The sequence below is a fragment of the Triticum urartu genome, chromosome 6, assembly GCF_003073215.2.
Source record: "Triticum urartu cultivar G1812 chromosome 6, Tu2.1, whole genome shotgun sequence".
Taxonomy (NCBI): Eukaryota; Viridiplantae; Streptophyta; class Magnoliopsida; order Poales; family Poaceae; genus Triticum; species Triticum urartu.
In genome coordinates this window covers 529,729,370-529,751,468 of record NC_053027.1, presented here as the reverse complement: position 1 = coordinate 529,751,468, position 22,099 = coordinate 529,729,370, and the positions used below count along the sequence as shown (strand labels likewise).

Here is a 22,099-nt window from a genome sequence, read left to right as displayed (position 1 = left end):
CTACAGTCCCATGGGCAGCCTCTCTTAGATTCTTTTCAAAAAATAAAATAAAATCAGATCTATTAGAAAAGTTCATCAGAGTACAAATCACCTCAAGCATAATAATAATTACTTCGAGGTCTCTAAACCAGCGAACAACCACTACAGTCGTTCGTCAGAATGAACCGTCGACATGCTGTTATCGTCGCTTCCCTGCTGGAGCCGGCTTGACCTTAACGATGATAGTTGAGAAGTTTTCGTGCATGGCCCCTAAGGATCAGCACCCTGAAGCCGCAGCCGTCGTCGTTCAACCTGAATAGATATGAAGAAATTGGCACCAAACCTCGTTGTCACGCACACACGATGAGAAACCATAACCTCGCTGTTCCAAGGAGATGGTGAGAATCTACACCGGAGCTTCGCCGAATATGTCTAAATGGACAAACTCAAGGCGGATCGAAACTCTGAAGACAAACTCGAAGAAAAAGCGTCGTCGTCCGCCTGAGCGCTGCACTTGCGAGGACTGAAAACTCTAACCTAAACTACAAGTCGGAGCGAAGGCACCGGTATCCCCTCCACGCCATCGGCCATCAGAGCAGTAGGTAGAGGGAAGGCGAATTCATGGACTCACCAGCAAAGCCTAGAGGGGAGAGCTTGCCCTACCGCAACGTCTCTCAAGTAATATCACACCTTTTGTTTACAATGGAATTTGTAGTTCATCTCATCTGCCCTTTTTGGAAGCCATTGTAATGGTTTATCAATCTGAATTATCAGTGCCATAGTTTTCTTATCAGCAACATGCACATGGCTTAGTGCCATACATAGTTTATTTTCTTTCTTTTTTCCCGGAAAGTGCCATACATAGTTTTTTTTTCTGGGGAAGTGCCATACATAGTTTATGCGCAAAACTGAATCACAAATTTGTGCTCTTCAATGCAATTATAGAAAGGTCAAAACTTTAATACTCTTGGTAAAGATTGTATGTTGCACATGAAAAAAAATATGGGGTTCAAAAGATGTAAGTGACGGCGACGGCTACAGATATAATCTCTTTCGGCTCCACTAACCAACCCATGGATTGTCCTCCCTCTGCCTACCGCTATAGCGGCTGGTGATGGGGAGGGGAATCCTATTGCATTGGCTCCGACTAGTAGTTTAGGTTGTGTTATAATTTTAGCATGGATAGCGTCCAGGTGGATGGCGTTGTCTCACCTTTGAGTTGGACTTTCGGGTTTTGATCCTCCTTGAGTTCATCCATAAAAAATGGGTTCAATGGAGCTCGACATAGATTCGTTCTGGTGACGGCAGTGGTCGTCCGGTGGTCCAAGGACCTCGGTATAGTTTTAATTATGTTTGGAATCTTTTGTACTTCTGATGAACCTTTATAATAGATCTAGACCCTTTCGCCAAAACAAAGAAACAAGTTCCAGATACCCCTAAATCTCCTCTTCTAAAAAAATCTCCTCTTCTATTTTGTTCAGTCGAGATTTGGTATAACAGTCACCAGCCACAGCTTTCTCCGTGGAGCAAAGATCGATGAATTCGGTAAAACAGTCACTACCGTTTCTCGGCCTACTCTTAATCAGACTGTCAACGAGCATGGTAGCAGTAAGCAGCTTGTACTGTTGAATGGTAAGTGGCATTCCAAACTCAGGGCACAAACAGGCATTTAGATCTCGCAACATTTTACACATTTCTTGAAAGTGTCCAGGTGGAAAATGACTGCAGAAAGCTAAGCCATAAGTAGCAGCACTAAGTAATGCATGTTGGCATGAAACATCAAACTCATATCCAGCAACATTAATACACGCCTCAATCGCCTCTTGTTCAGTTGAGATTCGGTATAACAGTCACAGCTTTCTCCACGGAGCAAAGATAGATGAGTTCGGTAAAACAGTCACTACCGTTTCTCGGCCTGCTTCATAAGTGGAACGTCAGGGCTGGTCCTGGCATACATATGCAAATATATATACACCCCCTACAGACTGGAGTAACTACACAGCCCTATTGAAACGCTGGTGAGTGGGATTATGTAGGTGGTACAGCACCATCATCGACGAATGCCTGGCAAGGCGAAGGGTGTCAAATTGGTAATGGTTCTCTTGACAAAGACTGAGAAACGCCTGCCTGGTGTCGAAAAACTTGCTTTCTATGATACCGTCTCCATCCTTTGTCTCTTCAGGCACACCCACAATGTCAACCTAAATGAAAAACATCAAGTTAGAAGATGTTACTACTGATTTCCTCTTTTCATTTTTGCCTGAAGACAGAAGAGTCTTGGTTAGTTACCGGATGGAGCTCATGTGTTTCTCTACTATTGCTCGGATGCCTCTCCCTCTCTTCAAGCTCTTGTTCTGCACTGTAGCACCTGCATGCAACAGGAAAATATGAATGTTCACAAACATAACTTTACAAGAGCTAAAGGTTTTTCTAAAACGGCGAGCGGTATACGTAACTTCATACTCCCTCCGTCCCAAAGTAAGTGTCTCAACTTTATACTAACTCTACTACAAAGTTGTACCTAAGCTTGAGACACTTTATCTTGAGATGGAGGGAGTAGTACAAAACAACTCATCCCAAGGATAGAATACTTCTTATGTACGTACAGAATTTTCCAGCACATGTGGTTAATTTCATCACAAAAATCTCACCAATACAGCTGGGCTATTAAGGTGTCGCCAGCCCCCAGCTAGGCCTGATGCCATGGTTGGGGTGGACATGAGGACATCAGTGCCCCCTGCCTTTCCAGGGGAGGAATATGCGGTCATCTGGGGTGACCCCAAGAGTCACCCCAGTTCAAGGATACAACAGTTTGTGTGGTAGACAAAGCTACTTAATTCGGGACGGAGGGAGTATATAATTTGTCATGCAAGTGCCTGGGCACCTGTTTCTTTCAAGGCACCTGGCCCTGAGAAAGAGCAATGATGCAAAAACCTGTTGGCACATACAGATGCTTTCGATTTCAATTGTGATCACATATAGATCAAGTACACGTGGGCTCTATAGCACAGGCGTCATATGGTTCAAGAAATTGACTTACTTGTCACAGATGTAAAAACTTCTGCATTGATGACAAGCCCAACGTTTTCCAGACGACATAAAGCTACGACAGTGGCTACAAGAATACTGCAAATGGACCATAATGAAATCCTCCTTCATTGGATAAATGGTTTCCCCAAGCTGCATACATCAAAATCGAATTCATGGTAAAGATGTCACCGAACTGAAACAAACAACAAGTACATTTTCACAAAAATGAGGGGGTTCCGAGAGATATGCAGTATTACAAGAGGTGCAAGAGAATCACAGAATAAACTTACCTTTTGCATCAGCATATCATCCTTGGAAGCGTTTCCACTTAGATCAGTGTGGCAAGCAGCTTCAAGAGCTCTTTTTCTAATAATTTTCTTTGCATTACCCTTCTTCTGAAGCTTTTGGTCATCTTCTTCTTGATGCAGTTGATTGACCATATCTTCAGCAGCTCCTGGCCAGTAACCTCCATCGAAGTAAGGCAAATGAGAAGCAGTAACCTTAGCCTTGCACTCTCCCGTAGTAATGAAGAAATGGTCATACAGATTTGTAAGCTCAACAACAATCTCCTCCTTAGTAGCTTTTCGAATCATGGCTAAGCACCTGAGTGTGTAAGACATTTGAAATCATGCAACCAGGAGCTAAATGTAAGCAGAGAAACACGTGTGTCAATCCAAGGCCTTACCACTCCCGGAGTATGTCAGATGTTCGAGTCGTCTGAATCATAGGATTGCAATAAAAAATGTTATCACCTTCCAGAGGTGGGCGAGCCCATATATAACAGCTTGTGAATCCACGCTGCTTGCAGTATTCAAGATATCCTATCTGTACACATCGAGAACTGGTGTAAGATTACAGGAAAATGCTAGCTCAGAGAGGAAGACATCACGTCTAGTAGTTTCATACAGGAATTTTTTCTGACTAGCCTAGCAACAGAAAATATATTCACAACTGTGATTAAAATTCAGCATATGCAGCAAGTTACCAGAATTTCATGGTAGACGAATGTACGCAAGGCCTCTCCAGTGGCTGCTTTAATCCCAGGTCTGAAGTATTTCACAGAATCCAGGTATGACAAGTAAACACGACGTTGGTTCGGGAAAGCGCATTCAGCACCAAATTCTTGAACATACATTCCAAATAAGCAGACTTCTACACCATCTATTTTCTGGAACAAAAGAACAGCCTGCCAACAATCATAGGAATAGAATCATGGATATCTCTCTCTGTTGTCAGCATAATTTATACTTTAGGCATAAGTTCCTACCTTGGACTTGTAAGGGAATTCCGTCGGGTAATTATCTTCTTGAAAAGTTTCCAAAAAACGTGGTTTAACTCCAACCTTCTTATCCACTGATGAAACAACTCTGACCACAAGACCATCTGCTCCAGCAACCTAACAAATATGGAACAATTAGACTTATGGAGGGAACATTTCTATCAAAATACTAGTTCACAATGATGCCAAAATATATGATGTCTGATGTGATTCAAGTTACAGGAAGTCCCTGTCTCAAATAATACATAATCAGAACTCAACAAGACATCATAGAAAAAGAAGCGCATAAAGCATCAAGATATATAACATACTTCAAGTACACAAGTAAGCAAAGCTCATATACACTTCAGACTTCAGGTCTCTGAGCTGCCAAAAAGATCATTCCTAGGTTGATTGTTCAAGCCATCCATCTTTTTTGTAGTCCATTTGCTGTTATTGTGTCTTTTTATTGGGTCGTAAATAATCAGATGAAAAAAATTGCACTATATGCCTGTATTGCAAACTATAAATACAATACAATCTGTTTTTTTTCTATAAGCCTTTAATATATAGTTGAAGCACCCCTTCCGAACAATAAATGGGTAATTCATACTATTAGTTAATTCTCCAAAATGGTTCCTCATTACATACCAGGTGGGAGTATACAGCTAGATAAACTGCTAGGTCATCCTGGTTGATGGAAAAAGTTGCTATGGGGTCTGAAAGAAAAATTAAACAGGCCCCACATTTGGTCTGTTTTTTCTCCTTTCAAATCCGGTAAGCGAAAACATGGACAGGACAATCATTACAGTAGGCTGCAATTATTTGCATGGTATTTTTTAAAAGGATTTGCATAGTGTGTAAGCACTTAAAAAACACTATCAGGTAGCATATGTTTTGTCACAAAAGGTAATATACTACCAGAGTGCATTAAGGAGCCATGCATTGCGGAGAAACATAAACAAATGAAGTACACGTGCACTTCCACCAACACTTAGTTTCACTAACCTCGTCAAAACTACGTCCTGTCTGAACTGCACGAGCCTGTCTCTCCAGCTTAAGCCGTTTAAAAAGCCGCTCTTCAATATGATCGCTAAGAGCAGTTCTTGGCAGATCACTTGCCCCAAGAACAGCACTCTGTGGTGAAGGCACGTGCAGCCCACGCTTCACTTCCTCAATATAGCAATACAGGCAAGTATATGCTTGTTCTACATCATAGTTTATGTCATTAAACAGAGCACATATCTGATGCTGCCAGCAATTACATCTTTCACAATTAACCCACTGTGGAGTGCATCATTCAGAGAGATTTAGTAAAAAACAAATATAATCAAAACTACAGTTATACAACCATCAGAATAGAAATACGGAACTTACACATTCTTGAGTTTCCTCATCATTTCTTTTTTTCTGAAATCGGGCCTTCGGAAACATCTGTCCTTCAACCTCAATGGTGTGAGCACGGGACTTATTGTAACATGGAATGCAGACAGAGTGGTGGGTATCACGAGTATCATAAGCATAGTATGGTCCATTTCGCCTTATCCGAGCACCACAAGGGAAGCAATACATTGGTGGGGGTTCAAAAGTGAGTTTTTCCTGTTTGCAGAGCTGGCATGCATTTTCATTTATACTATCAGACACCGGCGGCAGTTGTTGACCATATAGGGGATCTTCACGTAGTGAATCAATAATAAGCCTACATAAAAGAAGGATTGTATGTCCTGAGAAAACATTATAACTGCCAAAAAATTAAAGCAGTATGGACTATGCAAGGATAACGTAGATGCTCAGACGGCTCATCTAACTATCTCTGTTTCTGCACCACCCTTGGTCGTGCTGATCGCTGTCAGTGGTCGCGGAGTTCATACAAAATTCAGATGACAGTTGCACTGGTATTAAACCTGCAGTGCGGCTTAAACCAATGCACGCAGCCAAACTACTCGACACTTGATCCAATCACTAGCCCCATGGACAGGCAAACGGATTCAGATGGTCGAGAAGGAACCGGACGCACAGGCACCAAACAGCGGCATGGGGGAAGAAGTGCAGATTCAGAAAACTGACCCCAATGCATTATTTTCATAGCATTGTTTTTGCACACTTCACGCACCTCAAACAAAACTCTCGACCACACACAGGACACAACAAATCTAGAAGGCAAAAACGCCAGGCACGAAGAATCGGTCGCGCAGACGAGCAACGCCGTGCTCCTCCCTCCCCGCCTCTGCTCCCGCGTTCAACGCGCCAGCACAAGAAATTCCAACCCACGGCTGGGGCAGGGATGCGGCAGCAAGATGCCAAAAGCCCCAGCAAACGCACCGAAAACCTGCTGCGACTGAATCGCGACGCGAACCGCGCCGCGGAACCTGGCACGAGAGACAGGCCGAAATTCCTCCGCCATTGCCGCGGAATTGAGGTCAGAGACCACCGCAGGCGCGCGCACGGACGGAGCGTCTACTGACCGATCTAGAGGGGTTAGGGCGGCGGACTCACCGCGCGTCCTCCACGGAGGCGGGGATGTGCGCCATCGCCTCCGGCCCCCGCTCCGCCGCCCGCGCGCGCCTCCTCCGAGTCCGAACTGTGGATCCGAGTGGCGGTGGCGGGCGAAGAAGCTTAGCTGCAACCCCCGTGTGATTAATGATCTGTGTGGGGGTGGAATTGATGCGAGCTAGGCTCCGGGTTGATTGATGATGATCTGTGCGGGGGGTAGGAGCCGGGCTCCACGAACGCGAAACAGCGACCCAGCCGCCCTTCTACCCGCCTTCCCCAAGGCTATAGCTGGCCATAACGGGGCCTAACAAAGCCCGAAGCAGAAAACCTAGGACCAGGCCTGACCCGGCCTGACCGCCGGGCCTGGTTTTCAGGCCCAAGCCCATCCCATCAGTCAAAAAATCTCTGAAGCTTTGGGCCGGGCCTTTTCCTTAAATTGCAAAAATGCCAATCGGGCTCAAAATCTAGGCCCGGGCCCAGCCCATAGACAAGGTCAGACCGGGCTGGATTAGACTTTTTCGAGCCAGGTCAGGTCGGGATGACCAGGCGGGTATCCCATGGCCACGTATAGATTCGGCCCACGCTGGCCATCTGAACCGCGCGCGCGCGCACACACACACACATCTACAATATCCTCCCCTCAATAAAAAAATCTACATACCACCTGTATTTTGGACCAAACTCTATCACTTCACTCCGCATGCGCCCCAAGATCCTGTCCGGCAATCGGCATGGTGGGCAGCGGATTCTGACTCCGAGATCTCATAATCCTTCGACTGGACCTCATGTCATGCGGGGACGAGGAGGAGATGTCCGTTCGCATGGCTCTTTGCCGCTCCTAGGAGGAGTGCGACCAACCGTGTTCCGAGTCGATCCGGCGGGAATCCATTTCGTCCGCGTAAATGGCGCAGGACGTGCTAACCATCGGCTGGCGGCACAACCCCTTTGGTGGCACCTTGTCCCCGCGGCGTCGGGCTCTGAGTTGGAGGTCAACGCCAACATGGTTTACGGCCCAACTGGCCAAGAGGGCAGCGTGCCCGCCGTGCGAGGAACGCGGCGCGGGAAGTAGCGACAGCTCTCAAGGGCGAGGCCGCGGAGGCGGAGTCGCGTGCCGACTTGGATGAGGAGGCCCTCCGTGCTTGCATCCTCAAGAAGCGGCAAAGAAGGACGACACGCGCCTTAACAAGGAAGCAGAGTCGAGCGGTCTGTATTGCTCCCTACAGAGGAAGAGGAGGAAGCCACTAATGGATCAGACAGCGTCGGCTGGATCCATATTGAGTCTTCGCCCGCTAATTCCATGATGAAGATGGCAAGGGCAAGGGCAAGGATAATCGTTAGTGAACTTTTCTCCATAGCTCTAACCATGGCCCTTATTTCATAAGATTTTACCAGTCGCCAAGTTGGTATGTAGAACATTGTCAATTTTTCCTAGGTCCAATGACATGTATGACAAAGTAGAAGCATGACAATTTTGTATAGTAGTCGGATGGCATTTATGATAAAGTAGCCTATGCTATGTGTGAAATTATGATGTAGTACGTGGAGTTAATTTACATTGAATGGCATTGTATGAATTTAAGAATTTGTTAACGGACGGACCATCGCATACATTTAAGGGGACGAATTAGATAGGACCAGCCGTATATACTCCCTTCTTTCACGAATATGTTATGTTTGGCATTTAAAATTTGTTCATAAAAAAATGTACTTCTATCTTGCCAATATACTTTAAATTAGAAAAAATGCTTCTCTCTCATTGTACAATAATTAAGACCAATAACGTTCAACTTATGGTCTCCTCACTTTCCACATATATTTAACTCATTGGAGTTGGGTTAATTAAAGAATAAAGAAATGATGGTTGCGCCTTCCCATTTCAAAGCACAAAAAGTTCCACGCCCTATTGAGCATCTTATCCAGGGGCGGAGCTCTGTAGGGGCAGACCTGAACCATGGCCCGCCCAGGAATTTGACAAAAAAAGGTTTTTACTACTAGTCGTCTTAGCCCAACCCACTAGCCCACGCACGCACTGGCTATCCCCATCGGCCATCGTCTACTCGTCTCACGCACACTGCACGCACAGGCACACACTCACGCCTTCCCCAATTTCCCATCCTCTCAGACCCAGACTCATGTAGGTTGTAGCCACGCCGTCGACGACCACCGCCGTGGACAGGGAACACGGTCCACCGGAGCGCGCCGCCCGCCATCTCTCGAAGCAACCGCCGTGGCGACGCCCGCCGGGATCTCGCCTCGCCCCTGCCCAGCTCCCTCCTGCCGCCCATCATCCGCCGGGATCCAGTGTGCCATGCGTGCTGCCGGCCATCCATTCCTGCGGTTGTTCTCCTTCAACGCCAAGTCTCCAAATCTGGCGCATGACCTAGGCCAGCCCCTTCTCCTTTTGTATTCTGTCGCTGGCGCCCCCATGACTTAGCACCTTGCCGCACGCACAGTGGCGGAGCCAGGAAATTTGAATCAGGGGGGCCGATTGTAGTCAAAATAGGTTGGGGAGGGCCAAAGCATAGAAAAAATAGACTTTAAGCATCAAAAAATTGCTAATTACGCACTGTTCATCAGTGAATTAGCAGCAAACTCCTAATGTCAGGGGGGGCCAGTCCCCCTGTCTCCGCCACTGCGCACGCACACTTCACAGGTAAAAATTTTCCCCCAAATTCTAAAGTTGATAAGCAATAACCTGATTTTGTTCATTTCCATACACCCAGTGATCAGTCCTGCTAGTGATAAATAATAGCCTGATGATCTGATCTTATGCAAATTTCAATATAGGTAGTCATGGGAAAGGAAAATAAGACTCAGAGAAGAAGAAGAACACTAAGACAAGATTACGCAATAAGATGGAAGATGAGAACCTGGCTAATAACTTGTTAGTTCACATAGATGGTGGAATTCTAGAAAACTACAGCCACGACGAAGTCATTGCAGATTTTATAAGCAAGAAGGATCGGAGAGTTGATTGTATGTGAGTAGGTCCATGTCTAATGTCTCGACACTTTTGTATTAGCTAACTCAATAGTGACTCATGGTTGAACTGTACTTTGGTTCATATATATTATATATATACATATCTGCTAGCTCAATCTTGTGACCTGGGTGCTTGTAATATGTCCTTATGAGTAAGAATTTAGAAAATTTTGTGTTCTTCTTCAGTCTGGCCCACCCAACTTTTTCGTTCAAGCTCCACCACTGATCTTATCCCATCTTAAAGTTGATTTATTCGGCTGCCGCAAATGCTACTCATTATAGGGATTCCGACAAAGCGAATTTATTCATTACTAAAGCCAAAGTCAGTAGGAGTACTATTATGAAGAAATTCAGACCTTGACCTCGAGGACGTAGTTTCCCCATAAAAAAGCATGTCTCATATAATAATTGTGCATTTTTTTACTTCACTCCATAATCTGTTCCAAAATTTGTGTATGTACCGTTTTCATGGACGGAGAAAGTACGCTCTAACGTCAGCCCATCTCCTTGCCAAAAAAAAAAAGTCAGCCCCCTCCTCTCTCTGCCGAGGAAAATGTGCGAGTGGCTAGTACCCTGGGCAGTCTTGTGACGTCACCTCTCTCACTTAAGTTGCCGGAGGGTCCCACACCGCATGCGTCTCTTAGATGACCTCACACCTTTTGCGATTGATAATGGAATCTGTAATTCATCTCATATGTGCTGTTTTTGGAAGCTGTTGTAAAAGTGTATTGTTCTCTGGATTTTCAGTGGCCTTGTTATTTATCAGCAACATCCATCGAGTTCAGGTGCAAAATTGTTTCATCTACTGTATAGTGGGAGGAGTTCTGCAATACAGGTACAGGAAGGTCAAAAACTCCAATTACTAAAAATTGGTAAAGCATGTGTGTAGTTGTATTACATACAAAGAAAATGGGGTTCAAAACCGGTTTCAAGAGCCCCTAAAAATCTTCTCTTCTATTTTGTTCAGTATAACGGTCAAAGCTTTCTTCGTAGAACAAAAAACGATGAATTCCACCTGCAATCTTCACATTGAAGTGGAGGTTAGATCCAGGTCGCTGCTCTTCAAGCGACAGCGGCGGCGGCAGGAGATGCATGCGGTTGCAGATCAATGACGCCGTGGCACCGCGAGCATAGCGTAGGATGGTCATCGAACGACCCAACGTCCTTGGTGTAAACCCAGCAGCGCTCGCATTTCACGCCATCCGCACGAGTCACACCGATCCAGATCTCTCCCGTGCGTGGGTCGCTGAACTTTCCCGCATAGGACACACCTGATGTGGTTTCTTCACTCAGGGATGGGAGAATCTCCACCTTCAGAAAGACAGAAAAGAGGAGACGTCAAAACACAATTGAATGCAGAAAGAAGGCCTCTGGTTTTGAGGAAAGACAAATGTTCTACCTGAGATGTGATAAATAGGCGATGAAGGGCATCTGCATCATTGGTTGCAGAAGCCAGCTCCTTCAGTTTGGATACCGTATCGGGATTTTCAGCATGGAGATAAACCTTTGCGTCCAAACTAGCGCCGATCAGCTTTCCTGTTCTAGCGTTCTCCAAAATCTTGTTCACCTCTGATCTCAACTGGTCAACAAGCAAATGCAAAATATCTGTAAGAAATCTGTGCTGAAGATATGAACTCATGTGTGGCAACAAAATATATTAAAATAATGACCATAAAATGATAATAATAATAAAAGAGCTGCAAATGTTCTAGTCTACACCCTCTGTTCACTAGTTGAACTTTGAACTGCCAAAACGTCTTACATTAGTTACCCTCTGTTCACTAATGTAAAGACGTTTTGGCAGTTCAAGAGGTAGTAGCAATTAATTAACCAATTTAACAGAAATGCGCATATTACACATCAGAAGTGGTTTCATCTGTGTCTGGTCAATATGATGGAACTTGGATGTGTTGAACTGGAATGTTCCAAGTTGGCGGCACGGGTTTCATAAAACATTTATTGAAGAAAAGATGGCTGGCCTCTAGGAATATATCGGTCAAGTTATAAGCTACAACTAGGGATGCAGGCAGTGCACCACATATCACACACCCCAGTACACATCAGTGTTAATTTTGTGGCTATAGTTCGCTAATTGCATAGTTTTGCAGGACAGGGAGGGCAGCACTTGCATCCCTACATCTACCTACAACCCATATACCATGGCAAAGAAACACAACTATTAGTATATGAATGGATGCCTCTAAAGTGATGCAGAAGTGTTGTGTACCTCCAGGATAACACTCAGAAAATCAACATCATCCTTTTGAACCGAGCACCATTCTTCATTCTTATCTGGCCATTTTAGATCAAAAGCAAACTTGGCAACAGATCCATCTTCCAAGGTGTGTTCAAAGGGCAAGTTCTGCCAGATATCCTCTGCTAAGTGTGGCATAATCGGAGCAATGGCCCTAACAAGGTAGAGTAGATGTGCAGCAAGGACTGTCTGGCAGCTTTTCCTTGTGTAGCTAACTCGGCCACTGATAAGATAAGATCACATAAGTTGCATTAACGAACAACACCAGCTAGATTCAATTCTAACTAGATGCAGATGGAAATGAACATTGGATGAATGTCATACCCAACATAAAGTCGGTCTTTTGCAACGTCAAAATAGAAATTGGACAAACCAACGATGGCGAATCTCTGAAGGGTCTGAATTAGAGAGAAACATATGTCAACAATGGCATCCTGAGCATATGGCATCACATACTATAACAATTGTGCACCGCATGTGATCTGAAATTCTGATAAGAAAATTAAACAACTTCCAGAATGCAGAATGAAAACAAAGGACTAACTGAACAAGATCATTCCACTTCCAGGAAATTTGATCATCCAAATCCAACCAACTCCTAATTGGCAAACCATATATTCAGTAGCCACACTTTGTGTTTATCAAAAATATGACCTGAATATACCAAACCAGATAAACATAGTTTACGCATGCATGTGCATAGAAACACGTGAACACACACGCACAGTGTAAAAAAAGGAGGAACGGGAAAGTCTGAATTAGTGTGACTACGCAAAAATGTTACACACCTGATATATTTTATAGAATTGGTAATTATCATAACTATCCTTCATGGAAGCCACAACATTTTCCAGTTGGAAAAGTGCGTACTGATCAATTTTTGGCAGATCACTGTAGGGCACAGAATTCTCTGGCTATAAAGAGGAACATAAAAAAAAGACAAGATTAGAGAAGAAGCATGCACTGAAAGGAACGCTGTAAAAATAAATAAGAAAGGGAAACTAGAGAAATAATTAAAAAATATTAACAGTACGTAGTATTAGCTAGGGAGTATATATAAGAAATATCATGCCCTCCTCCCTATTATCTACATCTAATGAAACAGTTCCCAACTCAAAGCATTATATTCAGCTAACCAAAATTAGTTCAAAGCTTTGGCCTGAGAAAAGAAGTTAAAAGCATATAGTCTGAAGAAGTTCACTAAAATGAGTATGGGTTCAAATCATCAAAAAAATACAATTAAATGCGTAAGAATATCTGTTGTTCGCTAGGGCATCGGTATTATCAAAAAATGAAATGACAATATATACTTGGCCACCTGAACTTACGTTCCAATCATGGAGATTTGCTAATAGAAAACGCATTGTGCCTCGTAGTTTTCTATACATGTCAGACATCTGGCGCAAGATTTCCGAACCAATCAACACATCTCCAGTGTAATCAACACTAGAAACCCATAGACGGAGAACATCTGCTCCATAAGGAGGCTCTTTCTGCACAAGGTTGAGAGATATTTCACTCCTCAAAACTAGAAAGTAACACAAGTTTCTGTAGGAACATACCTTAGAATCTTTCCCACCAAGAATCACTTTCTCAGGATCCACGACATTACCAACAGATTTGCTCATTTTTAAACCGTCTTTGTCCAATACAAAACCGTGGGTAATAACACTGGAATATGGAGCCTTTCCTGTTTGTTTAATGGGAAAAATGGAGAACGAAGAACCTTATGTCAGTCTCCAGATTTCAGATGCCAAAAGTATTGAGAGCAAAGAGCGATGAGTGTTCAGATTTCAGAGTTCTCATGAAAAAATAAACAAATAAAACATTATTGCATATGGATCATTTTTCATTTTTTTACATAAATATGATAATAGTTTACAGAAAATATAACAAAAATGTCTTTAAAGATGTCTTGTAGAATGAACTGTTGATGAATCATGGTGTAGACTCTTAGTGTGATGCAGTAACTTATATCTTATATAAGCAATATCTATTCCTAAGAAAGTAAGGTAGCAACAAGAAGTGTTTCTGGTGCCCATAATTACCTGTAGTAGCGATGCTGGTTAACAGCGAACTCTGAAACCATCCACGATGTTGGTCTGAACCTTCAAGGTATACATCTGCAGGGAAATTAAGGCCATCCCGTTTTGCTGAAACAGCAGCCCATGAGGAGCCTGAATCAAGAGAAGATGTGGAATGAATTAATAATTAGTGTTCTTAACAATGCTCAATCTCGAGATATATTATTAAACATGAGTGCTTTGAGAGGTAAGGACTACAGGACAAAAGGTGGCATCGAAAACCAAATAAGTCGGAGGATTGGATACACAATAACAAGCCCAATAATGACATCAATGCAAGATTATAACACATGACTAGGGTGGCTTGGCTCAGTTTGAAGGCTCCGCAATTAAAATGATGGCAGCTGTCAAGATTCAGTGTGCGGGCACCCGTACACACACAGTGATCTATGGTGAACACTGATTTATGCATTGTCACAACTGATAATAATCATCACCAACTGAACTTTCTAAAATATATTAGCAGAATAATTAAGACAGGATCCTACCAGAGTCAAACCAAACATCCATTGTATCAGTGCCCTTACGATACTCAGATGCTTTGTCGCGATATTTATCTGGAAGAAGTTCCTCGGTTTTCATATACCACCAGGCATCACTGCCTTTGTCTGACACTATAGCTGCATAACAAAAAAAGAATTGGTGGGCATTCATGTGATTCTAAATCCAATCTTTAGTAAAGAAAAAAAAATCTGTAAGGAAAGAAAGCATGGCAAGCATAAGGTCATTTATAATGATTCAGAAAGTACAAGTACAAATGGATCAAAGCTTCATGTCATAAAGGATCACATAATGTATCTTAGAGATGTCTTCGAAAATTTCTAAACTGGACTTGGTACAGATACAGCAGACGTATTTAGGCTCAGTTTAGGGTTGCTGAATGTGCTGAGCTGTGCTTATTTATTATATTGATAATGCAATGTGCTCAATCTATAATCTGCTGTCGGAAAATACTCACGGAACTAGAGATAAGTTGGTTAAACAAGCACCAAAATAGGCAAAAGCTGGTTGGATAAGCTAGATTGTCATAATTCACCGCCACATTGTCAAATGCAGTCGTAGATGAAAATACTGTGAGATATGGCACATAAGATAATTCAGTCCATATGTTGCACCAGAAAGTTAAGATATAGGAGCATTATCTAAAAAACCTTGAGGGGCACCTTGAAACAAGACATTTAAGTTAGCAATTGCTTGAGAATGATGGTGTTGCAAATGCAGAGGGAACCTAACAAAGAAGTGCAAGAAATCATAATCATCGGCATACCCTTGATATGTTCAATCGTTTCTTCAGTTATAAGAGGTTCTTGTGTGTCTACATGATAAAAAACAGGAATGGGAACTCCCCATGTTCTCTGCCGGGAAATACACCAGTCAGAACGGCCAGAGATCATGTTAACAATCCTGTTTTCACCCTGAGAATGTTGAAACACAGGCAAGAAACAAGGTTAACTTGTCAGACAACACCAATAGCAATTCAAGAGTACGATTAGGTAACTCAACAATATTGGAAGGCAACACAACAATATTGCATGAAACTTATATATGGAACAAAGAAATCAGTTGCCCAAGGAAAAAAAATCAAGACAAGTAAGAAATATGCACTGAACTTAAAGCTCTTCTACAAGTACACTAGTTAAGATAAGAAATATGCACTGAGCAAACATCCCAAGTAGTAGTACTGTTGCCAAGCGTGAAGTTTTCAGTACTAAGCAGATTAACAGTTCAAAGAGGTTCAGTGAGACAATAAACCAAAGGAACATAAACACAGTTGCTGATTCGAATTTTAAGTTCAAGAAATAAAGCAGCTAAATACCTGAGAAGGAACCCAGGTTACTCTCTTGATTGCATCCAGTGCAGCATCCCGAAAACCATCCACAGAGGCAAACCACTGCTCAGTTGCTCGGAATATGGTTGGTTCTTTCGATCTCCAATCATAGGGGTACTTGTGTTCTGACAACCAAAAAACACAATGGGCACACAATCTTCTAAATAAAATCCTCGATATTCACATGGCTTTTATACCAAAAACTTTGAATACATATTGTGACGTTACTCACTGTAAGGCTCTTCTAAGATGAGTGAAACATGTTCGTCCAGATACTTCACAACTGCAGCATTACCAGCTCCCAGGACAGATAAGCCACTAAATTGTCCAGCTTCGGCAGTGAAGTTCCCTTCATCATCCACGGGAGAAACAATAGGAAGACCATATTTCAAACCTGTCAGGTAGTCTTCCTGGCCATGGCCAGGGGCAGTGTGAACAAGGCCAGTTCCAGATTCAGTTGTTATGTAATCTCCTCCAATAACAACAGAACATTCATTGCCATTCACAGGATGGAGGTATCTGAAGGCACCAAGCATAGCATGAAAAAAAATCAAGCACAACCATAATGAAGTTAGAAGAGCAAAATAAATACCTACAGTGCTCCAAGACTGAACCAGGAAATGATTTCCTGATTACAAGCTTCACACCCCATTTGGACTCTAGAACTGAGACAAGATCAGAAGCCACGATGATAAATGGTTTCTCGATCCCAGAGCTCAAAATACTCCCAAGTTTTTGTTGCTTTCCTCCAGATGTTGACTCACTTTCCAGTACAGACTGGAGCTCAACTACTGCATAACTAAGCTCAGGGTTCACAGCAACGGCTGACACAAGAAAAGGTTTTTACACAAGTTAGTACAATTCCAAAAAATAAGGAATGTTTGAAGCAAACTCGTACACAGTATGTGCAACAACCATGCAAGTGTAAGAGAGGAAATTCTGATTCCATAGTACCAATGAAATTAAAACAATGTCATTGTCAGGTAGCAGAATTAAAAAAACTTCAAATGCAATACATTACCAGTGTATGTGTCATGATTTGCGTTCAAGCTATGTTATTTAATAGTCTTAATATTCATTTATCTTGATTATCAGTTACGGCATCTTCAATACTGCTAGCTGATTCTATGATATTGGCATTTCATACTACTTTAGGAACTAAAGTAGCATATTGCTATAAAAAGAACTCCACATGGAAATTTAATATATATTTTCCATGAGTTGATTTGGTTATAGACATACAGCATGAAATCAGACAAATACTTTACTTTTACTGTCATCCATCTCCCGCCAGTTGAAAATTTCGAAACTGTTTTAAGGTGGCTGTCATGACACCCCAGTTCAGAGTCGCTGGACGTTTCCATTGAAATAAAAGCAAACAAGGCATCATCTCACCAGCATTAGCAGGAATTGTCCATGGAGTAGTGGTCCATATGGCTAAGCAAACATTAGGGAGAAATTCATCTAGCAACCCAGAGCTAGACGGGCTGGTAACCTTGAATGCCGCATATATGCTTTTGGAAACGTGATTTTCTGAATACTGGAAAAGGTAAAAGGAGCATATGTAAGGAAAAATCAACAGATAAATCAACAACAGAAGAAAATATAAGCACCTGTATGCCCAAAAGTTCCAACACAGCTCAAAAATACAAATAAAAATTTCTAGGATTCTCAGATTATCCACAAATAGGTCTACCAGAGTGACCATATAAATTTAAGTTCCAAAGCCATTGGCAGTAAAAGCATGTGATACTATCACACATAGGTTTAGTGCAAGACTATATGTAACAAGTTTTGCAAAAACACACCAGGTTGGTTGGTAAACATAGGCATTAATCTCAACATGAAAGGACTTACAAACGAAAGTTACACAGGTTGGCATGCAGCATGTTACACAGGTTGGCATACACAGGGTAACTTTTGCTCAAAAAACTAGATAGACAACTAGTAAACTACACCAAGCAACTTCACAAAGAAAACAAAAATTAAAGCATGATTCAGCATTTAAGTCCACATTGAAATAATTCAGAATTATCAATTGTTTATTTGCATACTCAACACTATCGATTATTCATTTGCATTTAACACTAACTTAAAGATTACTGTGCAACAAAGTGTTTGACAATAAATTAATGCAATTGAATAGAAAGATTAAGCATACCTCTAACTCAGCTTCTGCTAAAGCAGTACGTGAGGATGGACTCCAATGGACAGGCTTTCGTCCTCTATAGATATATCCTCTCATAACCATTTGACCAAACACTTCCAACTAGCATATCAAAACAAAAGGTTGTTACTGCCATGGTAAAATTTAATTATCAGTAAGGGCTCCTGATAAGGATGAAAAGAACTGTCGATATTAATTATCATAACATAAACTAGAATTATACCCCAGCATATTGTCTTTATACTGGCATGGTAAACAGGTCAAAAGAACAGAAAAATTAGCTGCTCTAATTGCAAGCAAGATAGAGATGCTGACAACCCAATCAAGTCATCCAATCTCCAAGCCATTGTTTATAAGGCGTCTCGCCTTGGATGCTTAGGCGGCAAGGCACCCTGGCAGCACCTTACAATTATGCCTGCTTTAGGCGCTTATGCGCCAGGGCGGTTGGTGCTCGCCTTAGGTCGCCTTAGGTCGCCTTACCGCCTTAAAAACAATGCTCCAAGCTCTCACTCAAGTGAATAGAATAGATACATATAGATGCATTTCCATGATTTTTTACATAAATAGTAGGAGTAACAGAGTGAAAACCTGAGCAGCTTCATATTCTGGCGAAAGAGTTAGGTAAGGGCTGTCCCAATCTGCCCATATACCGATCCGCTGCAAGCACGGTGTTATTTGTTAATATACCAGTAAGGAACTAAAACCTAAAACGTTTTGAAGGCTTTCGGTAAGCAAGAAGAACATGTGCCAGGCATTACTACATGACTCGGCCTTGCCTTAGAAAACTGTAAACACACCATGAAATACCACAAAACTTAAATAAGTGCCACTAGAATTTAAAATGAAGAAAATATTACCTTGAAAGAATTCATTTGTGCATTAACGGTCACTTTAGCAAATTTTGCAGCCTTTTGCCTTAATTTTATAGGTGTTAGAGCATTCAATGTTGCTTTGTCCATTGACTTCAGAACTGCAGTAAATGATCAACTGTTACTTGGTTATAATCTAACACATGCAAAGCAGGCATCTTCTAAGTGAACCCACCCCAACAACAAAATAACCACAATTAAATACACTTTTGAATATGGCAACATTTCCAAAGGTCATATAGAGTTGAACTTACCTTTCAATTCTATCGGAAGGCCATGGCAATCCCACCCAGGAATAAAGGAAACCTTGTGATTCTGAAGCAGCTGTGCAAAAGAAGAGAGGATCAGAACACTGAATAAATGGAAAATTATGGTTTCATTGGGTCCATGTTCTAATTCATATTTGTGTACTGATAAGGATTTAGATCATACCACCATCAGAAAATAGAAAGGGTCGCTAAATCAATATGCACATCATTGATTATTGAACAAAATGACTTCAAAACATTTCAACAGAAGTGAGTTGCCAGGACAACATAATAAAATTTTATAAAAATCATCATGTCATACAGAATCAACTACAATTAGGTGTCCATCTAAAAAAAAGAACTTAGGTGACCCAGAGCCAGCATATTATAAGATTTTATACAAGAAAAAATTCTCATCTGGAATCTTATATCTCATACACAATCAATTACTCTTAGTCTTGTAGAACCTAAGCTGGTTTATCTAGCATTCTAGCATGAGCAATGGCATTTACATAGGTCCAATCTTTGTTGAACTGTCAACATCAAGCTGAATATGCAGACTTTACCATTTGAAGATAATGGCACACGCATCAAAATATGGGGTGGCCCAGAAATTGAACTGACACAGAATATGAATCCGTACCAATTGTTTCCCCCAAAAAGAAATATGTCAATTGTTTGCAAATAAACATGTGCGTACAGCTAGATGAAATTCACGGATAGCTGATACCTTGTAGCGATTTATAATATCTTTGAGAACTTTATTCAGCGCATGACCCATGTGAAGATCACCATTAGCATAAGGCGGGCCATCATGAAGAGTAAATGTGGCCTAATCAAACAACCAAGAAAACCAACTAGGTCAGATGAATAGTTTCGTTTTCATTTATAGCTCTACTTGAAAAAGTAAACTCACCCCAGTATTCCTTTCGGACACCCTCTTCAGCACCTGGTTCTCCTCCCACAACTTCTGGAGCTCCGGTTCGCGCATAACAGAGTTTGCTCTCAAGCCAAAACTCGTCTTTGGGAGATCCACCGTGTGCTTGTATTTCCCATCTTCTTGTTTTGCACCTAGGAAAAACCGACAAGCTATCAGTCCTAGGTACCTCTGTGTTCTAACACCCCAAGGAGGACCAATGACTAAAACGAGACTCAACCTGTCAAACATCAACTAAATGCTTATTTCAGTTTCAAATGGTCCAGATCAAAACACTTATATCATTAAGAGATTTTATTTTGAAACATGCCAAATCGGACTACCTAGACTGTTTCCCGCAAAAAAAAAAGAGACTACCATATGTCTTATTGAGACTCTCAATGGAAGGAACTTTTATCCCCATGACTGCACTCAGGTATATTAAACATGGAGAGTTTTTCTAACTTTTAACTCTGAACTTCTAAGAATAGCAAAATTATTCATTAAATCATCAAATTGCCATATTCTGGGTATATATAGCATATAATCTCAATCGGTTAGCATCATCACAAGCACAATCACCACCGTCTGAGCACTGTTTCCACCATCCAACATCTAAAATAAGCTCACCTGTTCTTCTAGTTATTCACAAAATGAAAACCAAGATTGCTTTGATACCAAGACACTGGATGCAGAAAGCTTATATTGATGGAAGTCTCATACAGACCAAAAAGAGAACATGGTGACAAATTGTGATGAAGGCATAGACACCTTAAATAAAAAATTGCATACATAATGACCTAATTACAATGGAATGACCCAGCATGAAACATTTGTCAAAGAGCAACATCTATCAAGCTAAACCGACCAGATTAAGCTCAAGTTACACGCATACATCAAGTGAACAACCCGTCAGTCCCAACTACGACCACGGGCAAATTTCACTCAGAACCCTGATCCGCAATCGATCCGAAGCTCAGGAAACTGCACTCAAATTCATTCGTCTAATCCTACTACTGCTTGTGTCCCTAGTCCCTAGTGCCGGATGCAACTCACGAGCAATCGACCTCAAAAAACGGACGCCCCATTGCAACACGGAACAGACGGTCGCCGATTCCCCAAACCAAAAACCCCACCCTGAACCCCTAATGACGCGAGCGAGAGACGGCTCACCCTCCGCGGCCTTCTTCGCGGCCATGACGGGGCCCCGGGACCGGCGCTTCGAGGCCGACGACGACGGGGCGAAGAGGTCGCTCAGCTCGGTGGAGAACGGCCGCCGCGCCGCCACCGGGGCCGCCCCCAGCCTGCGCAGCGGGAAGCGGCATCTCTGCGTCGAGAAGACCTGCGGAAGAGCGGGGGCTCGTGAGGAGTGCCTCTAGGAGCTTCGGCAGTACAAGGGGGGGGGGGGGGGGGGGGGGGGGGGGGGGGCGCTTACGCGACAGCAGGAGGCGGCGTCCATCCGACGCCGGCGCCGCGAGACGAGCGAGCGAGCGGGCGAGCTCGAACTGGTTCCGTTGGGGAGGGGGCCCCGCCAGGCCCGGTCGACGGCTAGGTGGGTTCTGCTATGGGCGCGACAATGGCGGCATCGGGGATAAGGGGATTGGCGAGCGAGGGGAGAGGGGAGGAGGAGAGAGCCTGAACCGAAGAAGAGGGGTGTGGAGGTTTTTTTTTTGTGGGCTAGGTGTGGGGGCCTGGGGGGTTCGCTCGTTCGCGGAGGCCGATGAGGCTGCCGTGTGGGGCCCTCTTTGTTGGGCCACTTTGTGAGGAGGGCGTCATCATGGTTGGGCCACTTTGTGAGGAGGGAGCTACTGGGCTAGGCCGCGCTGTAGAGGTCAACTTGGGCTCTCTTAGCTGTTCGACACGCTCCCGTGCCCACTTGGCCCAAAATGGAAAGGCTGCGAATAGTGTGTTTTTTTCGCTCAAAGATAATAATTTTGCAGTCTGGACTCTGGGGAAGAGCAAGAAGAACCTCTCAAAGAAATACATACAGT

General features: G+C 42.9%; 2 protein-coding genes and 1 long non-coding RNA gene across 6 annotated transcripts; 1 reads left to right on the top strand and 2 right to left on the bottom strand.

Moving 5' to 3' along the window:
• Window positions 1–1,745: 1,745 nt before the first annotated feature.
• Window positions 1,746–7,027, bottom strand: LOC125514908 (probable histone acetyltransferase HAC-like 1). Its single transcript, XM_048680283.1, has 10 exons — window positions 6,764–7,027; window positions 5,645–5,966; window positions 5,276–5,551; window positions 4,277–4,405; window positions 3,995–4,195; window positions 3,695–3,834; window positions 3,300–3,612; window positions 3,020–3,159; window positions 2,269–2,347; window positions 1,746–2,180 (listed from the first exon to the last, which is right to left on the bottom strand). Exons 1-10 carry the CDS (start codon window positions 6,796–6,798, stop codon window positions 1,974–1,976), a joined length of 1,842 nt encoding a protein of 613 aa, XP_048536240.1. The 5' UTR covers window positions 6,799–7,027; the 3' UTR covers window positions 1,746–1,973.
• A 1,769-nt stretch (window positions 7,028–8,796) lies between these two features.
• Window positions 8,797–9,858, top strand: LOC125512682. The gene is made up of 2 exons (XR_007285487.1): window positions 8,797–9,413; window positions 9,548–9,858. It is a non-coding gene; the product is annotated as an uncharacterized LOC125512682 (long non-coding RNA).
• Window positions 9,859–10,582: 724 nt separating this feature from the next.
• Window positions 10,583–21,781, bottom strand: LOC125514907 (isoleucine--tRNA ligase, chloroplastic/mitochondrial). Of its 4 annotated transcripts, XM_048680279.1 has the most exons (22): window positions 21,544–21,781; window positions 21,282–21,450; window positions 20,109–20,263; window positions 19,923–20,024; window positions 19,199–19,268; window positions 18,933–19,045; window positions 18,664–18,732; window positions 18,070–18,177; window positions 17,304–17,448; window positions 16,501–16,732; window positions 16,141–16,427; window positions 15,897–16,033; window positions 15,348–15,495; window positions 14,569–14,700; window positions 14,045–14,173; window positions 13,559–13,686; window positions 13,325–13,489; window positions 12,785–12,910; window positions 12,321–12,394; window positions 11,970–12,219; window positions 11,142–11,321; window positions 10,583–11,053 (listed from the first exon to the last, which is right to left on the bottom strand). In XM_048680279.1, the coding sequence occupies exons 1-22, from the start codon at window positions 21,565–21,567 to the stop codon at window positions 10,805–10,807; spliced, it is 3,192 nt and encodes a 1,063-aa protein (XP_048536236.1). In that variant the 5' UTR covers window positions 21,568–21,781; the 3' UTR covers window positions 10,583–10,804. The 4 variants fall into 4 exon arrangements, with proteins under 4 accessions (XP_048536236.1, XP_048536239.1, XP_048536237.1 ...); XM_048680282.1 differs by lacking the exon at window positions 21,544–21,781 and having other exon boundaries at window positions 20,109–20,349; window positions 21,282–21,433; XM_048680280.1 differs by lacking the exons at window positions 19,923–20,024; window positions 20,109–20,263; window positions 21,282–21,450; window positions 21,544–21,781 and adding an exon at window positions 19,759–19,777.
• Between the last annotated feature and the right edge of the window lie 318 nt (window positions 21,782–22,099).

What these genes read in the sequence shown, in the direction of transcription:
- LOC125514908 (XM_048680283.1), bottom strand. Translation starts at nt 6,798, where the DNA reads ATGGCGCACATCCCCGCCTCCGTGGAGGACGCGCG. An exon ending in CAGGACGTAGTTTTGACGAG is followed by an intron (nt 4,406 to 5,275) that starts GTTAGTGAAACT and finishes CATATTTGTTAG; the next exon opens with GTTGCTGGAGCAGATGGTCT. An exon ending in TCGTCTACCATGAAATTCTG is followed by an intron (nt 3,835 to 3,994) that starts GTAACTTGCTGC and finishes CGATGTGTACAG; the next exon opens with ATAGGATATCTTGAATACTG.
- LOC125514907 (XM_048680282.1), bottom strand. Translation starts at nt 21,433, where the DNA reads ATGCCGCTTCCCGCTGCGCAGGCTGGGGGCGGCCCCGGTGGCGGCGCG. An exon ending in CATCTTAGAAGAGCCTTACA is followed by an intron (nt 16,034 to 16,140) that starts GTGAGTAACGTC and finishes TTTGGTTGTCAG; the next exon opens with AACACAAGTACCCCTATGAT. An exon ending in AAAGACCGACTTTATGTTGG is followed by an intron (nt 12,220 to 12,320) that starts GTATGACATTCA and finishes TTATCTTATCAG; the next exon opens with TGGCCGAGTTAGCTACACAA.